The sequence below is a fragment of the Chelmon rostratus genome, chromosome 4 (genome assembly GCF_017976325.1).
Source record: "Chelmon rostratus isolate fCheRos1 chromosome 4, fCheRos1.pri, whole genome shotgun sequence".
NCBI lineage: Eukaryota > Metazoa > Chordata > Actinopteri > Chaetodontiformes > Chaetodontidae > Chelmon > Chelmon rostratus.
Window position 1 is genome coordinate 26,452,358 of NC_055661.1, and position 18,313 is coordinate 26,470,670.

General features: G+C 41.0%; 1 protein-coding gene across 1 annotated transcript in view; it reads left to right on the plus strand.

The window, feature by feature from the left end:
- Window positions 1-7,072: 7,072 nt before the first annotated feature.
- Window positions 7,073-18,313, plus strand: part of atp10a (ATPase phospholipid transporting 10A) — a 34,882-nt gene continuing 23,641 nt past the window's right edge. Inside the window, exons 1-9 of the mRNA XM_041935718.1 lie at window positions 7,073-7,690; window positions 11,147-11,351; window positions 12,370-12,455; window positions 15,161-15,267; window positions 15,349-15,480; window positions 15,680-15,810; window positions 17,296-17,548; window positions 17,693-17,910; window positions 17,985-18,179. Of these exons, the coding sequence (XP_041791652.1) occupies window positions 7,266-7,690; window positions 11,147-11,351; window positions 12,370-12,455; window positions 15,161-15,267; window positions 15,349-15,480; window positions 15,680-15,810; window positions 17,296-17,548; window positions 17,693-17,910; window positions 17,985-18,179 (1,752 nt within the window). The 5' untranslated portion in view covers window positions 7,073-7,265. The remainder of the gene's footprint in view (window positions 7,691-11,146; window positions 11,352-12,369; window positions 12,456-15,160; window positions 15,268-15,348; window positions 15,481-15,679; window positions 15,811-17,295; window positions 17,549-17,692; window positions 17,911-17,984; window positions 18,180-18,313) is intronic.

Sequence of the window (18,313 nt, forward strand, 5' to 3'; positions counted from 1 at the left end):
TCCAGCTGAATGCTATAGGATGAGGTCAAGTTTTATTAAGTCTCCCATTTGACGTCTGGGAGGATGAAGCACCACAGCTGTCCTCATATGCCCCCAGTAAGAGCTGCGTTCACTCTCGTGGCTTTATGCTAACGTTCAAGTCATATGTTCATTGTGGAGCTCCGACATGTTGCACAATTTGACGAAGCAGGTGGGATGCAGGTCCAATCAGAGCCAAGCTGTCAAGCTTTACTTTTTACAGTAATCATAATGACATATCGTATGTTTATTGATGATGATGAGCGTCAGGTTCAGGAGCCAGATGCCCAAACGTTATCCTGCAGCCTTTTTTTATCAAACTGGTGAGGAGGCGATGTTAAAGTCATTGGTGGACTGGTGGTGTACCGGCCCTGAGGACAGCTGTGACATCTTTGTCTGATAGTCAGACATTTCCTCAAGGTGTTTGTCCAGCGGTCAAACTCAGAGGGGCTGGTATAGTCCCAGACCAGTTATCTTATTGACTAAAATTAGAATTATGTGTCCAAATTAATGCCCTGACAGGAGGTGACACTGTCCTGCTGTCCCAGATTTAATCAGAACCCAAATTAGATGATCTAAACACATCAAAGTGTACAAACCTTCAGTTTGCATTCAGAGGTCAGGTGACACTGACGGTGGGCTACGACACAGTGGCGCCTCTTCAAGCATCTGTTTCCTTTATCAATGTTTTCACCTGCCAGATACTGTATACATGATTGCATCGTATAAAGCACTGACTGCCCAGGTGAAAAAAAATACTTAATATAAATACTAAAATTATACTTTTTGAAGAATGTGCTAAGTACATTCATACTGTGTATACTTAAGTGTACAGAAGTAGTCCATGAGTAGCACTTGAGTAATACTTGAGTATACTGTGTAGGGTAAATAGTTGTAATTACTGAAGTCGACCAGTGAAAATCAGAATACATGTGCATTCAAAGTATTATATCACCAATGTCTTGGAACTATACTTAAATGTACTTTAAATGTAGTGAAATGAAAGTACACTTTATTACTATTAAAAATATTTGTAATTTAGTACACTTTGAAGTACCACTTATAGTATTGCAGAATTAGCATACTCATTTTTGATACATTTAAGTAGAACTTAATGGCTTTTATTTAGAAGTTCACTTTTTAAAAGTATATGCACTTTAAATAAATCACATAAAGTAAAAGTGTACTTGTAATGAATTTTTGGTACTTAAATTATGTGTCTAATAAAATGAAGTACGCTATTTGTTGACCTGGGTGAGAACACTGCACATTACACTTACTGCTGAGATAAACCTCTCCATCACAGTAATAATGTCTGTGGCATAAGAGGCAGATTTAAAATGTTTTAACGATACACATTGACATAATGTGCTTGCCAGCATGTATTTACACACACAGAACATCTTTGTCACATCAACTGGCTGTCGTTGCGAATGTGGCCAATTAGATGCTGCATAAGGAAGTGAAACATGTGAAGGATTTCGATCATCCGTCTGCTGTTTGCTGCAGCACGAGTGTATTCTTCCTGTGTAACTAATTACCTTTGCTCCAGCCACTGTGCATCATCCCAACAGATTGATCTGCAACTTCAACAGAATCAGCAGGTTTCCTCACCTGGAAATCAGCGGGCCGGGCGGTCATCGCTTATCTGTGTGACAAAGGTAATATCCATCCAGTGGATTCATTCATTATGAAAAGAGGGCGAATACGTTGATCCGCAGGCAGTGAGACGGATGCTTATCACACCTTCCAACGTGTGTCTGTCCTCATCAGTCTGACTTCACCTGTTTTGTTTAGCTGGCGCTGGACTTCATATTTCTAGATGCTGGTGTGTAAATAGCATGTAACCACTAATAAATAAAGTCTCTCCTCCTCGTCTTGGTTGCATATTCAATTGCTGGAGGTAGGCAAGATCTATTTTGTTCTCTTCAGGGTGTCAAAACATTTTCACACACCAGATTCAAATAGAACAGCAGCCAGACGGATAGTAAAAAGCTGGCATACATCGTGCAAGAAGTTGGAGCTAATGTCTGCCTCTTCATTTACATTTATGGCTTCCTCGTGCTTTCTTAACACCTACAGATCACTTCAGACAAACTGAGGTGCCAAACGCTGCACTGTCTCTAGGCAACAGGAGTATTCTCAGTAATAACAGATTTCACAGGCCTCCCAGTCAAACAATTCATGTCCAAACGCTCGTGATTTCCCAAGGTCAAATGTTCCACGAGAGGAGTGTCTGTCGGCGCGACATGTGTGACTCGGTGCGATCTGAATACGCATGCAGCATCTTTACATTCACTCTTTTCACGGATAGACCTCTGAGCTACCGAGGTTTGATTTGGAATGTGATCTGGGGTTTTGATTTGAATGAAACAAATAAAGAATAATGGAGAAAGATGTAGCGTATAACACCCACAGTATGCTCATTTATATGATTCTCCTCTCTTCACATGCACACACCCACCCACACACACACACACACACACAGTAGACGAGTGTGCACAGACACATTCTGTAGTTTAGTCTTTGCACTGAAGCACGAAGTGTGTACTGATTGGAGTATCATGCCCTCTTCTGGCAGCTTGTTTGCTGTCTGATGAACAGCAGCCGTGTCTCTGTTACCCTCCAGTCTGCTCAGTGTGTTTCATGTACAGGCCTTCTGCCACACAGTCATCGCTGACATTTTTAGTTTTAGTCTTATTTTTCAATTTTGTGAGGGAGGTTTGTTTTCCTACATCTGACCGACCCGCTGAGGGGGATTTGAAAAGAGGAAAAGAGGCTGCAGCACCACTCAGAACAAGTTGCACAATCATCCCGTCTCCCATCGGAGAAGATGTAACTGTCAAATGTTTGCTGGATTCTATTTTCTGTCAACTAATTGATCAATTGACTAATAATTGCATCTTTCTCTTGAATGTAGTGTATCAAATCTTCGTTGTTCTCCCATTAATCTTATGAGATGCCTGACATCTGATCCAGTCTGAACTGTTTATAAAGTAGTAGTAAAGTAGTACAAAACTAGCTCCACCTCTACCAGCTACGATGGTAATATGCTGTTTAAAGTATTCTGCTTATTCTGAATCTGATGGAGCAACACGTTTCAAACAAGTTGGCACAGGAGCAACTAAAGACTGGGAAAGATGTGGAACGCTCCAAAAACACCTGTTTGGATCATTCCACAGGTAAACAGGTGATAGTATCATGATTGGGTATGAAAGGAGCATCCTGGAAAGGCTCAGCGGTTCAGTAGCGAGGATGGAGTACGTAATACTTACGTACTTCACTTTAAGTAGGCTGTTGAACGCAGGAATCTACTTACAGTATAATAGAGTATTTTTGCATTGTGGTGTTGGTACTTTTACTTAAATAGAGGACCTGAGTAATTCTTCCACCACTGGCTGAAACATCACATTTAAGATTTACTCAGGTTGAATAATGGATGCTTTTATTGATGTGTTTTAGAGGTGATGTTCTTCAGCGGTTAATATGCTGCCTTGTGTACTAATTATTTGGAAGACCTGGCCTGTATAAAAGTACATCTTATACAGTATATGATTGTGTGTTGTATGACAGTTGTGTTTGCACAAAGAAAACTTTCACACCTCTTACACTCCTGCTGTCTCTGTGCAACTCATTTCATACTTGTTGGTGTGTGAGCAGGGTCATAGCCAGGATTTTAGAAGGTCATATGTTTTTTTGTTATTTAGATATTCCAAATTTAATGTGTTCAGTTTTGTTGGCTAATATTTTCCGTCCATTTTATTTTCCGGCATCAAGGTGTTTCAAAGCCTTCTTCTCACTATTCCCCAGAGAGCAATGCTGAACATTTATTTGGAATAAAAAATCAGCTCATAAAACACTCAACGCCAGGTGTGTTCAGCGTGCCTGAACACACCTGGTACCCACTATTTGTTGCCACTATGGCTCATGAAATTACTGAAGTTGTCCGTCAGTCAGTGATGTTGTTGTGCTTTTAATTGATATTAACATTCTGACTGCATGATTCAGATATTATTGCAGCTGTTTTGCAACTAATTTCTTGTGTTCTGTGCAACTCAGTGTTTCTGTATTTGTTCGTGTTGTCAGATAGTGACCATCGTCTGTGTTTCATCTCTTTGCATGCGTCGTCTGCACTGAGTCCTCAGGGCCACCATGCAATTCATGCAATAAATATATAAATAATACTAAACACCATGATGCCTCATGTGTTTTCTTTGTGTATGTATACTCTGCACCGCTATTGATACATCTGCAACAGAAAGACCTCATATGATTATCCTGAGAGTCCTGAGAATTTATAGTTTGTACAGGGATGTACAAATTAGTGCAAAGCCAGCAAGAATGCTTTTCTCTCTCTGCTTTGCTACATCTGCTCATAAAATGCTGAGTAAATGAATGAACATCCATAATGGTGTACCGTAATACAGCGGGCTACGAGTTCCTCCTCAAGGGCAGCATGTCAGTTCACCCTGGGAGGACGCAGTCCAGGTGACGTCATCTTTATGTTACACTGAAGGACACGAGGATGAAATGAAACGTGAACACAGATGGAGACTATTAAAACGGGAATGGAAGAGTGTCAGCCTCTCATCACTTCATCTCATGTCACCATGGAGACTTGTTTTAATATTCAATAATAAAGCCATGTGCTGTGGAAACCAGCACTTTCTGTAAAAACACTTACATTTGATTAATCTTTTGCCTCCATATTCATAATCTGACCAGAAATTATTCAGTATTTTACAGTATTTTTATAGCTTTGAAGGCAATCTCCATTACTGCCAGGATAGTGAAGGGACGGAAAACATGAATATGAACCTCACTGCTGTTTGAAATGAAAAGGATGAACACTAAAAATTTGCAAGTTTTTCTACTACATTATATGCAGACAGATAAAAGGACAAAAATTAAATACTTATAAATTACATTTGTGGTAGAAACCAGAGCTAAAACTTATATATTTTAGTACTTTTTCCACCACTGACGCTATTGTAACACCAGATAACAATAGCCTACATGTGAGTAGATTTTGTGATGTCTGACCCTCTAAAAAGCACTCGATGTACACAAAACCCTATTTTCCGAAAAGGAACAAAAGTATTGGATGATTTTTTTTTTTTTTTCAGTTGAGAGGCGCAACCTGATTAAGTTTTTTTTTTTTTCTGTTTGCTCAGTGCAATAGCTGGCTTTTTGAGGCCAGAGTTGGCCTGTTGTCTCAGATCCACCTCACTCTGGTCATTCATCATGGGGAAATTGAATTGTTCTCCATGCCAAGATGCCACAGTGTACAATCAGCCATTAGTTTTTAGCTCAACAGCTGGATGCTCCTGTAGCAAATTGCTGCAGACTGCCCTGGGATAGGCCTTTGATTTATCTCCGCTGGGGAGGCTGCTGGCTAAGTGGCCAGTCAATCTCTGGAGGTACTAATACATCAGAGCTTTGACTCTCACGTTCATTCAGTGCATTACAGGGCTCATGGGTACATGTTTCTTTTTGGAATGTCTTCCCACAGTATAATAGCATTCTTAAGCCTTCTTTAGGACTGAGTGGGTCATTATCACAGATTGGTGCCTTTCAAGTCACTGAAACAAACTTTAAAGCGCCTATGTGTAGGATTTTTCTGGTGACTCCTAGTGGTGGAATCTAAAAGGACACATTGAATATTTTAAGTATAATCATAATATATAATAATTACATTACTTGATCATCATCTGATAAAAATATTACACTGTATCATCTGAAAAAATGGCAGACTATAATATCTTGAAACCATAGAATTAATAGTTGCTCAAAAAGCTTGACTCTGCTAAAAAAAAACAACACTATTTTACTTTGAGTGAGTTTAAGTTTTGAATTTTAAAAAATGACCACTGATTTTTCATGCTTGCATATGATGTGTGATAAAGCCGTGTGAAATTTTACAAAACTGAATGGTATTGTATCAGAAAGACAGCAGGATAATGCATAAAACACAGGTGTGTACTGTGGTATACACACACCTCAGAGAGCGCCCCTGTGACTTAAAGCCACGTTCATCCATTTTTAGCCACTAGGAGGCAGAGAAATATCAAACTGACTGATACACAGCCACCATGTAGCACAGGGGCTAACTGCCATGGCTAACGTGTTACTAAACAGCTAGCTACTTTGACATCTAACAGTCACATTAGCATTAATTTGGGGTTGTGTTTCTGACAATCTGAAAAATGTAAATTCAATATTTTGTCTTTAGAAAAATGTGTCTTTAGCAAGCTAAAAGCTTTGCTCATGCTTAGCTATCTTTTAGCTAGTTAGCTATTGATAGTTGACTTTAATCACCATCTAGTTGCTAACTTTTTCTCTTGTGGTTAATGTAACGTAGCACTACAATGCAATGGGCAATTTCAGGTTTGTTGTTATGATCCTAGCTTTCTAGTTTAGTTAAATTTCCACTTAAAATATTAGTTATTTATGGTACTTTTTTCTTATCTAACTACTCATTTTGTTCGTTTTGTTATTATCATGTGTGTGCTGCAACATTACCATTCATTTGGCATCAGTTAGCACCTTAATACATTTATTATTATTATTCTTGCTGTAATAACGTTAGTGTAGTGATACTCCGACCGTACTTTCAAACAAATGTTCCTCTGTAAGGAGTATAGTTCATTTTTCCCCTCTCTTCAAACTTTACTTGTATAAAAACGACAAACACCAATGGCACTGTCGGTATTTGGCTGCTTCCTGTGATCCAGTGTAAACTCCAATAATACCGCGTGGCACTTGGAGACACACACACACAGAAAAAAAAGGCCAGGTTGGATCGAGGAGGGGCCTGCGGGTCAGATTTCCAGAGGAGTGTGACCCCTGACCCGCTGACGAACGTCCTGTTTTCGCGCGGCTTGCGCGAGCCCGCTGCTCTACACGCGCCACTGCAGCACGCGAGCGCAGGCTGAGGCCCATCCGCCTGATCTACAGATCGTCCGCCGAGCTGCGGGAAGTCAAAGTTATGCCTCCCTACTATCTCAGCATCCTTCCCAGCAGCAGGGGGAAAAAAAGAAGACGCTAAACAAGCAAAAGTTTTCCTCCGACTCGCGAAAAGACGAGCGGACATGGATGAAAAGGAGCTGTTTGTGTGAACAACCGAGCAGAAAACTTTCTCCGCACGGTAAAAGAATGATAACATAGCTAGCTAGCACTTCGTGTTGCTTTGCATGAGAGGACACGAAAAACTCGACTGTGGGAAAGTTTGAAGCAGGGGACTGGCGATGGCGCGGGAGAGCGAAGACACCGGGATGGCCAAAGCTTCAAAAGTCAAAAGGCAAAGAAAGAAGAAAACCAAGGAGAGCAAAACCAGGATTGTCCACGCAAACATACTGTATGATCACGCCAAAGGGGAGGAAAACCCGAACCGACACTATGCAAACAACAAGATTAAGACGACCAAATACACTGTGCTGTCTTTCCTGCCAAAGAACCTTTTTGAGCAGTTTCATAGGTTTGCCAATGTTTACTTTGTTTTCATCGCTTTGCTGAATTTTGTTCCAGTTGTCAATGCGTTTCAGCCGGAACTTGCTCTGGCTCCTGTCGTTTTCATTTTGTCTGTCACTGCCATCAAAGACTTGTGGGAGGACTACAGGAGACACAGGTCGGATAAAGAAATCAATCACATGGACTGTCTGGTCTACAGCAGGTAAGTTGGGCCTAAATGCCAGCAGCGTCCAGCTGTTGCTGATACTGTGTGTGTGTGTGTGTGTGTGTGTGTGTGGACATTTTTTCCGTACAAAGTGTCCTTCCTCAATGCATTCCCACCAGCTGATTGTTCCAAACTTAAAAAGCAATCAAGACACAGTTTTCCTCTTTTCTTGCCTGACCATGCATGCTGGCCTTCATGCTAAAAGCCAGCTGTCAGCCTCTCAGTCTGGGGGTCCAGGATGGTAAACAAATGACATTTCAGAGTTAAACCTGGCAAGCACATGAGGAAAACCTATCACACAAGTTCAGAAATCCTCTCGTTTGCTGCCCACCTATCTGTCAGAGAGGCGTGAAACTGTTTTCTAACAATGCAGATGTTGCGTCGGTGCTGTCATTATCAGTTATGAGTCAGTATGTTACCTGACAACCTGTTACTCTCCCAAGCTTTCGCTCCTATTAACTATTTTCCAGAGTCTGTGTGTGCGGAGTGTGTTTTGCTAATGAAAAGCAGCACTGTCGTCCATGCACAGAGCATAATTCATGGTTATCAAAAGGCTCAGTGTTTAGTGGCTCCACAGTTTCAGCTAAGTCTTGACCCAAGTTGTTCTGTCAAGGTTGGACATAATTGAATTTTCTTCCGCTGTGGCCGTATTGTGCAAAACATCCCCTTTCTCAACCTGGCAACAGCTGACTTGACTAAACCTGCATGGTAGTCTTATTTCATTTTTCTCAAGGTTAAGTACTCAGTCGCTTAAACTATCTGTCACTTTCTTTCTCTGGAGAACTGTAAATGCAGGTCAAGCTTATGTAAATGGTTTATCTAATACATTTCATCTTCACGCAGACAGTATTCACGTGGAAAAGCACAAGGAGCTTGTATCAACGATAGGGAAATTCCATTTTTATCAGAAACGCTAATATTTACAAAGTCTGAATGATGGAAACAGCCGCGTCCTGGTAAATGTTTCTTCTCATTTATCATGACAGATTTACTTCCAAGGATTCATCCTAAATGTGGATTTTGGACCAGCTACAAAGATGTAGAGATACTCAGTCAAATCAGGCATTGACACTAATAAACTGAGTTTACTGGGATGTAAATACTTTGCTCTTAATCTCCGGTACACAGTGCAAACAACATCCGCTGCTGCTGCTGTCCAGAGTCTGGACTCCAGGTCACTGAACACCAAGCTTGACCACAACATCTTATCTCACCGTTGACTGTCTAAGATGATATATTGACTACTGCAACTGGATTATTAATCAGTGACGTGTGTGGACCATCTTTCTGCAGCTCTATTAACTGTAGTAATTCTTTGGTCATGCACAAAGAATAGGAGATAGATTTCACAGTTAAAAGCATTGAAGGACAGACTCATGACTGCCAGCAGAAAGCATTAATTTTCATCAGACAGACTGTCCTCGTCGTCTTTTTTTGTTTCAGAGAATGTTTCTCATGGGTTTCAGTGTAAGCACCGAAACACAAACAAACAAAACAATAAAGCATATTACAGCATTCGTTGAATCTTGATACAGAAGGCGCAGGGCTGCTTTGAATTCCTTCTCATCAGGACTGTTGCACACATTTTAACATTAAAGTGTTAGCATTAGCTGTGACCTTTTTATACAAAGATCAGCATTAAGAAGAGCGCTCAGGGGTATTTCCAACAGTCACAGTATTCATAGATACATGATCCTGGTATGTTATGGTTACAGTGGGCTACATACATTTAGTAGTGTGTGAAGGCAAAGATAATATAAACCATATGCACATTAGATTCAGGCATATAAAATGTAGGCCAAATGTTTGTTTGCATTTTCAGCAGTTTTAGGATTCTGATATTTTACAAAATTGTGTTTTAGTTCTTGGAGGTTATTCATGGCAACATTCACTCTCTCTATTGCATAAAACTGTTGTTTTGTTTGCCATTTTTATGTGAAACGGTGCTAAAATTGTTGTTTGAAGATTTGTTGAAGAAAACCTGACAGTCATTAATCTGCCAGTTATTTTCTTGATTAATTGTTTTGATAGGAAATGTCAGAAAATAGTGAAAAATGCTTGTCGCTGTTTTCCACAGCCCAAGGTGATGTTTTCCGTTTCCTCGTATTATTTTAAAAGCAGTCCAAAACCCAAAGATCATCAGTTTTCTTTTTGATATGATAAAGAAAAGTGCCAAAATCCTCAAGTTTGAGAAGCTGAAACCACAGGTTTGAAGCTCTACAGTGTTTGGAAGCTTTAAACAAACCCGGACCCAAAATAAGTGTTTTTAACAGAAGCATTAAGTAATTTGTTTAATGAACCACTTCAGGGAACAAGTTGACTGTATATCAGTTAGTATATTTTGTCCTCTCGCTCTGAAAGGCCTTTGTGTAAATGAGCCTGAGACTACGTTTTCTGCAATAGCAAACTTTACAAATCTGGTTCACTTATTGAACAGTTCTGTGCTCTAACTTTGGCGAGTCTCTTCTTGTCCTAAGGCTATTGATCCACTTCAAGGCAATGGAAAAATAGAGGAAAGAGCAAATGTTACTGACATACGTTGTTAGTTTGTCATTGTTCTTTTTTTTTTTATTTTGTTCTGTTCGCCATCTGTTTGTCCAGTCTAGAGCATAAAATGCGTGGAAAAAGTCTGACTTTCATGCTCACACCACGCGCATATTTTAGAGACAAAACTCAAGGAAAGGAATGTTTTTATACACTCGGATGTGAGTCATTAATGCCGGGTAGGGGGGTTGTTATGTTGTTAGGAATAAGTAACTGAGTGTTTTTTCCTTTCACTTCTTGGCTCTTGTTTATGGCTCGGTGATATGAATTATTCAGCATATTTGCTACCAGGAATATCTCATTGTTCTCAATCCATCCACATGTGTTTTTGCACTTTAATTGTTGAGAAGGCAGCAGCCTCTGTTCAGAATGGTGACATCATTTACAGTATAACACCACAAACTCCTTTGTGGTAGGTGGAATCAGTCTGTTGTGATATGGACTCAAAATAGAAAACCCTCGTGAGGTTTTCTTCAGACGGAGAAAATGTTATGTCATTCGAGTGAGGTCGTTCCTCCTTAGTTGTGGAATCATGTTTGTTTTGATGCTCTGAAAGGCCTCATGTCATAAACCAACTTCTCATTTCTATATATAATCCAATAAAGATGCATTGTTATGTTTCTGCTACGCTACATTCTGGACATTTTTGTGTTTAGATGGGCATGCTGAGGAAGAAGCTGAGAGTAATATCTCTGGCTAGGCTGAATTTGGGATTTGGGAGTTGGTCACACCAGCTTTTGCATCAACAAACCAGCTGTCCTCTTTTATGCATATTTGTCGTCCCATACAGATTTATGGAAGTCGAGCTGAAGCTGCTGTTTATAGAACCCCCAATTATTGAAAACAATGGCTCCACATCTTATACCCCGCAGCTTACGCTAACCGTTTGCCCTCTTGTTGTTCCGGCAGAGTGGAGAGACGTTATGTGGAGAAGTACTGGAAGGAGGTGCGGGTGGGAGACTTCATCAGGCTGCGTTGTAACGAGATCCTCCCCGCCGACGTCCTGCTGCTGAGCTCCAGTGACCCCGACCGCCTGTGCCACATCGAGACCGCCACACTGGACGGAGAGACCAACCTCAAGCAGAGGCAGGTCGTCCGCAGCTTCTTTGACCTGGTGAGATGGCCGCTTCTTACTTTTTATTTCCATATTTTCATAATTGGTCACATAAATTGTTCCTGTGTTAGACACGTGTAATAATTTCGTTTTTGGATGCAAAAGTTCACCATTCCTGATACTTTGAATGTTGGCTGTGCATCCAGCTGTTTGTTACTGAGGTTACACAGGTTACTCAGAAAATTTCTACCAAGTGCACGAATTTACAAAACTCTAAATACTTTACTAAAATGGTTTTTGCACACACCCTTCAGCCAATTGGAAATTAGCATTTAGCCATGTAGCAAGCATTTACCCATAGTAAATATACTAACACATCATTTTCAGGTTTACTACTTTGTATTTTTGTTGCTCTTCACCAAAGCTAAATATTTTTTCTACCTTTGATGACAGTAATCCATTTTAAGTAGTAGTAGAATGATAATATTGGTACTTTTGATAACCAGCCAATTATTCGAATATTTATTCAGTGAAAATATGAGACATGTTAGTACTTTATGCAAAAACTAGATGATTTGGTTGCTTTTAACACATTTGTATCATTATAAATTCAGTGATGTGGTTGTTTTGCCTGAGGCTAAGGTCACATGGTAAATAACTAACTTCCCCATGAAAAACAAGCTTCCCTCATTAACTGTGCCTCAGGTCATCTGAGGGGAAAATGATAAAAATACACTAATAGGAGTCACTTCACATTGGCTGCACAAGATATGTGTCTTTTAATTTATGTGACAGTTACACTCAGCCAAACTATGTTAGTTATCAGGCTGACAGTTTGTCGGATGCAGTCCTGCAATAAATCATCCCTTCATGAAGGTTGTAATGTTCAGTTTTTGTTGAGGTTTTGTTGCAACTGCATGATCATTTTGGAGGATGTAGTTTCTAACAGTGTGGCGTTTAGACTGAATATTACAGACACCTCTCAGCGTAACACACAGTATGTTGCAACTGTACAGGGTTCCAGCCATTTTTAATTGGGACTCATTTGGCTAATTAGCTGCATGTTGCCTGTTTGCAGGATTGTGATTTTGACCCCTTGAAGTACAACAGCATAATTGAATGTGAGAAGCCCAACAACGACCTGAACAGATTCCGAGGCTACATGTGAGTACTCTGTTGTTCAGTCAGCTCTGTACAGTATGTGGCCGATGGCTGTCCGCAGCAACAAAGGAAAAAATGTTTTGAACCCGAGGTCCTGGACTTTCTTATTTGTTAACTCACGTTAAAAGTATCAGGTTTCATTTTCATTTCACTGTAAATTAATGCTGTGACATTTTGAGTAATGTTAGGCTGCCAAATGGAAATAATGTGAAACTGCGGTTTGTTGACAAGCCAGAAGTTTCCAACTTATAATTATGACTTAAACGGTTTTTCCAAGTCGGGACTACGATTTGCCTTCTTGGGATGTGGTTGCAAGATTTTACCCGTTCGGCCATGCACATTTGAAGATGTATGTGCTTCCTCATCACCAGAATAAACTGAAGGACCAGCTGCTCTTTACAGCCTTATTACTGAATCTGTAGTTCCTAGACCTGTACGAGAGCCAGCTTAAGTATTTAGCAACAACAACCTGCCTCCTACTCATCTGCTTTCCTGTGTCACACTTTACTTCCTTTTTGAGGTTGCAGGATATGCTTTTGAAAGAGAAAGGAGGAAAGTTTGTCTAAGTTTCACTCAATGATTCATCCTGTTGAAAAAACCTTGGTCCCTCTCCTGTGTTTATCACGTGTAATCTAATTGCTGTTTACCTTGTTACATGTTGTACTAACCAGTGACTAACCACCATGTGATGAGTGACATCTGTTCAACCACGTGTAAGGTTTTATATTGGTCAATCAGCTTTGATATTACTGTTGCTAGTCAAGTCTGAAAATAAACCCTGGCAATGTCATCGAAGTCTTACCTTGGTTTTGGACATTAAAAATTTATAACTGAACACCTAGTTTGCAAGCAGGAGGTGTGGGCCTTCATAGACCTGGCTATTTATTTGGCTATACTGGACTGTTGAAAGATGCTGCTGAGTTGTAGGATCCAGTGTTTTTGGAGCTTGACTCACTAAAGACTAAAAGGTTAGGATATTTTCAGCATCTTTGATTTTATATCCGCTCTATATCTGTCTCTTGGGAGTCTCTTTGTGGAAATACAACACTAAATTGATGGAGTGCCCCTTTAAAAACTATAGTGTCCCACAGCTTCACTTACTGTTACGTCTTCAGTAATGAAGTGGAAAGTTTTTTGATGCACGCAGTGTAATATGTAAGTCTTTAATGTGATAAGTTCACATTAAATGTTTTCATTTTGTCGTTAGTCAAAGTCTGTGTTGCCTGGCAACTTCAAGGTCTGGACAAGACTGCACAAAGTCACTGCACCCGGATGAGAAATAGTTCAGCACATAATCCCCCGTAAAACCGTGATGAGGTGTTTTAATGGCAAACAATGTTCATCTGTGATGTTTAGAGGTTCTGGAAGGCAGATTTTATTACATTTTGACAGAGTCAGGCTAGCTGTTTCCCCCTGTTCTCAGTCTCTATGCTAAGCTAAGCTAATCGGCTGCCGACCATATTTTCATATTTATTGTACAGACATGAGAGTGGTATCGGTCTTCTCATCTCATCCTTTGCAAGAACTCAAATAAGAACATTTCTAAACATGTTGAACTATTCCATCATGGTCATGTTTCTCAGGGAGTGCAGCATGGATCCTCTCTGCTGTTTTCAGAGACTTGGATCTGCTCAGCCTTTTTGCTGCGTCTCCTCACTGAAGTGTGTTTGAAAAGTTTGCGTGAGGCACAAGATGAGAAACATACAGTGAAGTGACCAGGCTGACCCGCACTCCCATGATTATGACATTTGCTCAGAAGGAGACCAGATGCTGCAGGTATTCAGTTGCCAGGCTACAGTGGAGCACAGGGCACGGCGGCAGAGTTGAGGGGGGAGGAGAGGCAGTTGTCTCAGCAGTGCTTTATTACATTACGGCCAATGGCACCAAGCGTAATCTCACTACCTTTCGGGGAGAGAAAGCACTCTGTGTCTCTGAGTGTTATCAATTTCTTAAACAGTGTGAGCTATGAACTAGGACAAACTGTGTGTGAACTATGGCTGCTCAGGGACACTGTTATTAAGCTATCATGGTGGTGACGTGTCAGTCGGCCTGCTGTCAGAGGCCAAAGGATGAACATTCGTGTTAGTAAACATGCTGACAGTTGTGTGACTTCGATTGAGGCTGCAGCAGAGATAGTTAAGTGCTGCTTCCAGCTAAAGGTTGGGTGGCTGCTTAACTAACACTCTTGTAATCCTTGATTTAATAATGGGATTAAGGCTGACATTATCAACTCTGCTCTCCCCCACATTTAATACACATAAATCAGACTTTTAGTTAAAAGGCCTTTTCTAAGAGTGGTCTGAACTTCCTTGGTGGGTTGGCTAAGAGCTGAATTCATTCTTTGTATGACATCAATGATCTTTAAACTGAAGTCAGAAGTGAGATCTGCGGGTCAGCGATGAAGCAGTGAATTGCCTGATTGACTCGAAACCCGAGGGGTTTCTGTGGAATGGTATATCAGAGGGAATTTGTGCTGAGATAAGGGCTCCTGCTGAGGGAAGACCATGATGCTCTAGAGCGTGATCGATTGAGGTGCTCAGCAGAATGAACTGATGTTGTCTTGGGGACTCTGGTATAGAGAGATTCTCTATTTCTCTTAGAGCTTCAATATTTTTCACCTGAATGTAAAAACATAATCATTTTGCTTTGTTTGCTGACATTTTGGACCAGCACTTGCAGTAATTTTTATGCATCTTCTAACTTGACAGAATCCATCGAAGTGGCAGAAGAGATGCACTTTACAAAGAAAACCTGCTGCTGAGAGGCTGCACCATCCGCAACACAGAAGAGGCTGTAGGAATAGTCATTTATGCAGGTTGGCCCCAAAATAACCAGCCGTCACACTTCATAATCGACCTCTGACCAGCTGTTGCTAACATGCCGTGTGTCTTCACAGGTCACGAGACCAAAGCCATGCTAAACAACAACGGCCCACGCTACAAGCGCAGTAAACTGGAGAGACAGATGAATGTAGATGTGTTCTGGTGTGTCATCATCCTGCTGGTCATGTGCCTGTTTGCTGCTGTTGGTGCGTAGAGAGTAAACAGCTGTTTGGGAAACCTTGTGATTTCTACTGATACATTTTGATATAAAACAGTCATTTTATTTTAGATGTAATGAGAAAAAGTGAAGAAAAGATCATTTTGAATTGTCTTTACTGTGCTTTTTATTTATATCTTGTCATTCCAGTGTTTATATGAGCTGACCTTGTGGTGTTGCTGTTCTAGGTCATGGGCTGTGGATGTTTCAGTACGGAGATAAGAGACCTGTGTTTGACGTTCTTAGTCCAGAGGGGACAGACTTATCACCTATCATGTCCGCTATTTATCTCTTCCTTACTATGATCATCGTCTTTCAGGTAGGAAACAGAGAGAAGCTTGAAGAAACAAATGCACAGATAAAGATAGAACGAAGACACACAGTATCACTAAGTTGAAAATGTTTTATTCTACTGCACACAAGCTCTGCTGTAAATCAAAACGTTGGCAGTAGTTCAGCCCCCTGAGCGCATGACCTCTAGATTTTTATCTTCACATTTAATCTGGAAAAGCAGTGAGGAGGTACTTGTTTCATACTGCACAAAAATCCTCATAATACAGGATCCAAATAGGAAAACATGCCACCTAACAGCTTTTTTTTCCCCTTGCATGCCAAAATGTCACCCTGTCCTGTGTCAGATGGCGCAGCTACAGATCCCCTGATATCAGTTAACTGTTGAAATGAATGAGAAGTCAGGGATGATAGCAGTTTTGGCTACATTGTACAAACAGGAACTGTTTGAGGTTGGGGACCGACCAGTATTGCCAGACATTGCTTGGTCCACTTTCAAATAAACACATGACTCCCAACAGCTATGACTCATCTCTCCATAACTACTTTCCAGAAATGTTGGCTGAAAATGTCTCACTGGGGATTACATCAACATTTTATAAACAATCAAACATATACCCTGTACACTTAATATAATAATAATATTTTCTTAAATTATTAAGATTTTTACCAATAGATAATGTAACTAGAAAGCTGTAATTTAGTAAAACGGTGATTCCCCCATAGCCCTGTTCAGTGAACTTAAATACTCCATCATTGACACTGCCATTTATTTCATCCATCTATCCACTACTAGTACATTATGTTACTTTTCAGCCATTGATTTTAAGATAAGATAACACTTTATTAATCTACTGCTGGGGAAATTAGGGTGTTACAGGCAGCAAGCAATTGTAGCTGGAATAATACGATAATAAAAAAAACAAAAAAAAACTTGACTATATATATGTACATTTTAAAAGACTATTAAAAATATCACCTGTGAAAAAAAATTGAAAAATTGCACTATTGCACAGTAGATAAAATATAAATGTATCACAGTAGGAAAATGTATATGCATAGGTTTTGCACTTAAAAGAAAAATACAAAAGCAATATTGCACAGGGTATTGCTTGAATGTGATGGCAGGATGTTAGACATCAGTCACATAGTAGAGCAGAAACGGTATGTATGTGGACACAGTGCTACATTAGACAACACTGAAGTTGACATTAAGCAGTGCTGGAGTTGAACACTGCAGCTGTTGGTATAAAGGACCTGCGTCTAGGACCTGCATTTATCCACGATTTCAACTTCTGCTCTCTCAACTAGTGACCAGTAGTTACAGCTGAGTCCATATGTGGACATATTTTAATATTTCGCATGAGTTGAGCTTCTCCCCCCAGAAACTGCAGATGTGCCCCCTGGGGTACAAGTACTCCAGCTCTGAAATGTTTATACTGTAAATGTCTGCTTTAAAAAACGCATAAGAACCTCTGCTCCTTTTTTTAACAAAAACTTTGTCCCCTCCCAGGTGCTGATACCCATCTCCCTTTTTGTGTCGATTGAGATTGTCAAGATCTGCCAAGTGTACTTCATCCATCAGGACATGGAGCTGTATGACGAGGAGACAGACTCTCACCTGCAGTGCAGAGCTCTTAATATCACTGAGGATCTTGGCCAGATGCAATACATCTTCTCTGACAAGACAGGCACGCTGACAGAGAACAAGATGGTGTTCCGCCGCTGCACTGTGGCAGGGGTGGAGTACTCCCATGATGCCAATGGTGAGATGAGCCAGCACACACAGACACACATACATGCCTGTACAAAAGCAGTAAGCAGTCATTGCCTTTTAAAGTTGTACTTAGTGTGTGTGTGTGTGTGTGTGTGTGTGTGTGTGTGTGTGTGTGTGTGTGTGTGTTATCCAGCTCGAAGACTTGCCATGTACCAGGAGATGGATTCTGAGGAAGAGGAGTGTACATCTCACGGTGGCACCCTGCCCAGGCGGGACAGCGTGACCAGCCACCAGAGTGCCCGGGTGGTGCTGCGCTCCCAGAGCACAAAGTCCCACCGCAGGACGGGCAGCAGGGCAGAGGCCAAGCGAGCCAGCATCCTGTCTAAGCACACGGCGTTCAGCAGCCCCATGGTCAGTGCGCCTCACCTTCACGCTGTACTCTGTGCTTTGTGCTGTCCACTGATAAACCCTCCTCTCTCCTGCAGGAGAAAGATATCACCCCCGACCCTCAGCTCCTTGACAAAGTCAACGAATGCAGCAGTCAGTTGGACTTCATGCGCTTCCACAGCCAGCCCATGTCCCAGCTGCCCTCTGACCTGGCTGACATCATTGATTTCTTCATCGCTCTCACCATCTGCAACACGGTGGTGGTGTCCTCCCCCAACCAGCCCAGGCAGAAGGTACAACTCACCTCAGCAAAATCTATCCAGTCAAACCTTCTCGGGTCAATAAGAAATTACCTTTTACCATTTAGAAATTCCTGCTTCTGGTTTGACGCACTTTCCTTTCTTACTTGTGTGCGTGTGTGTGTGAG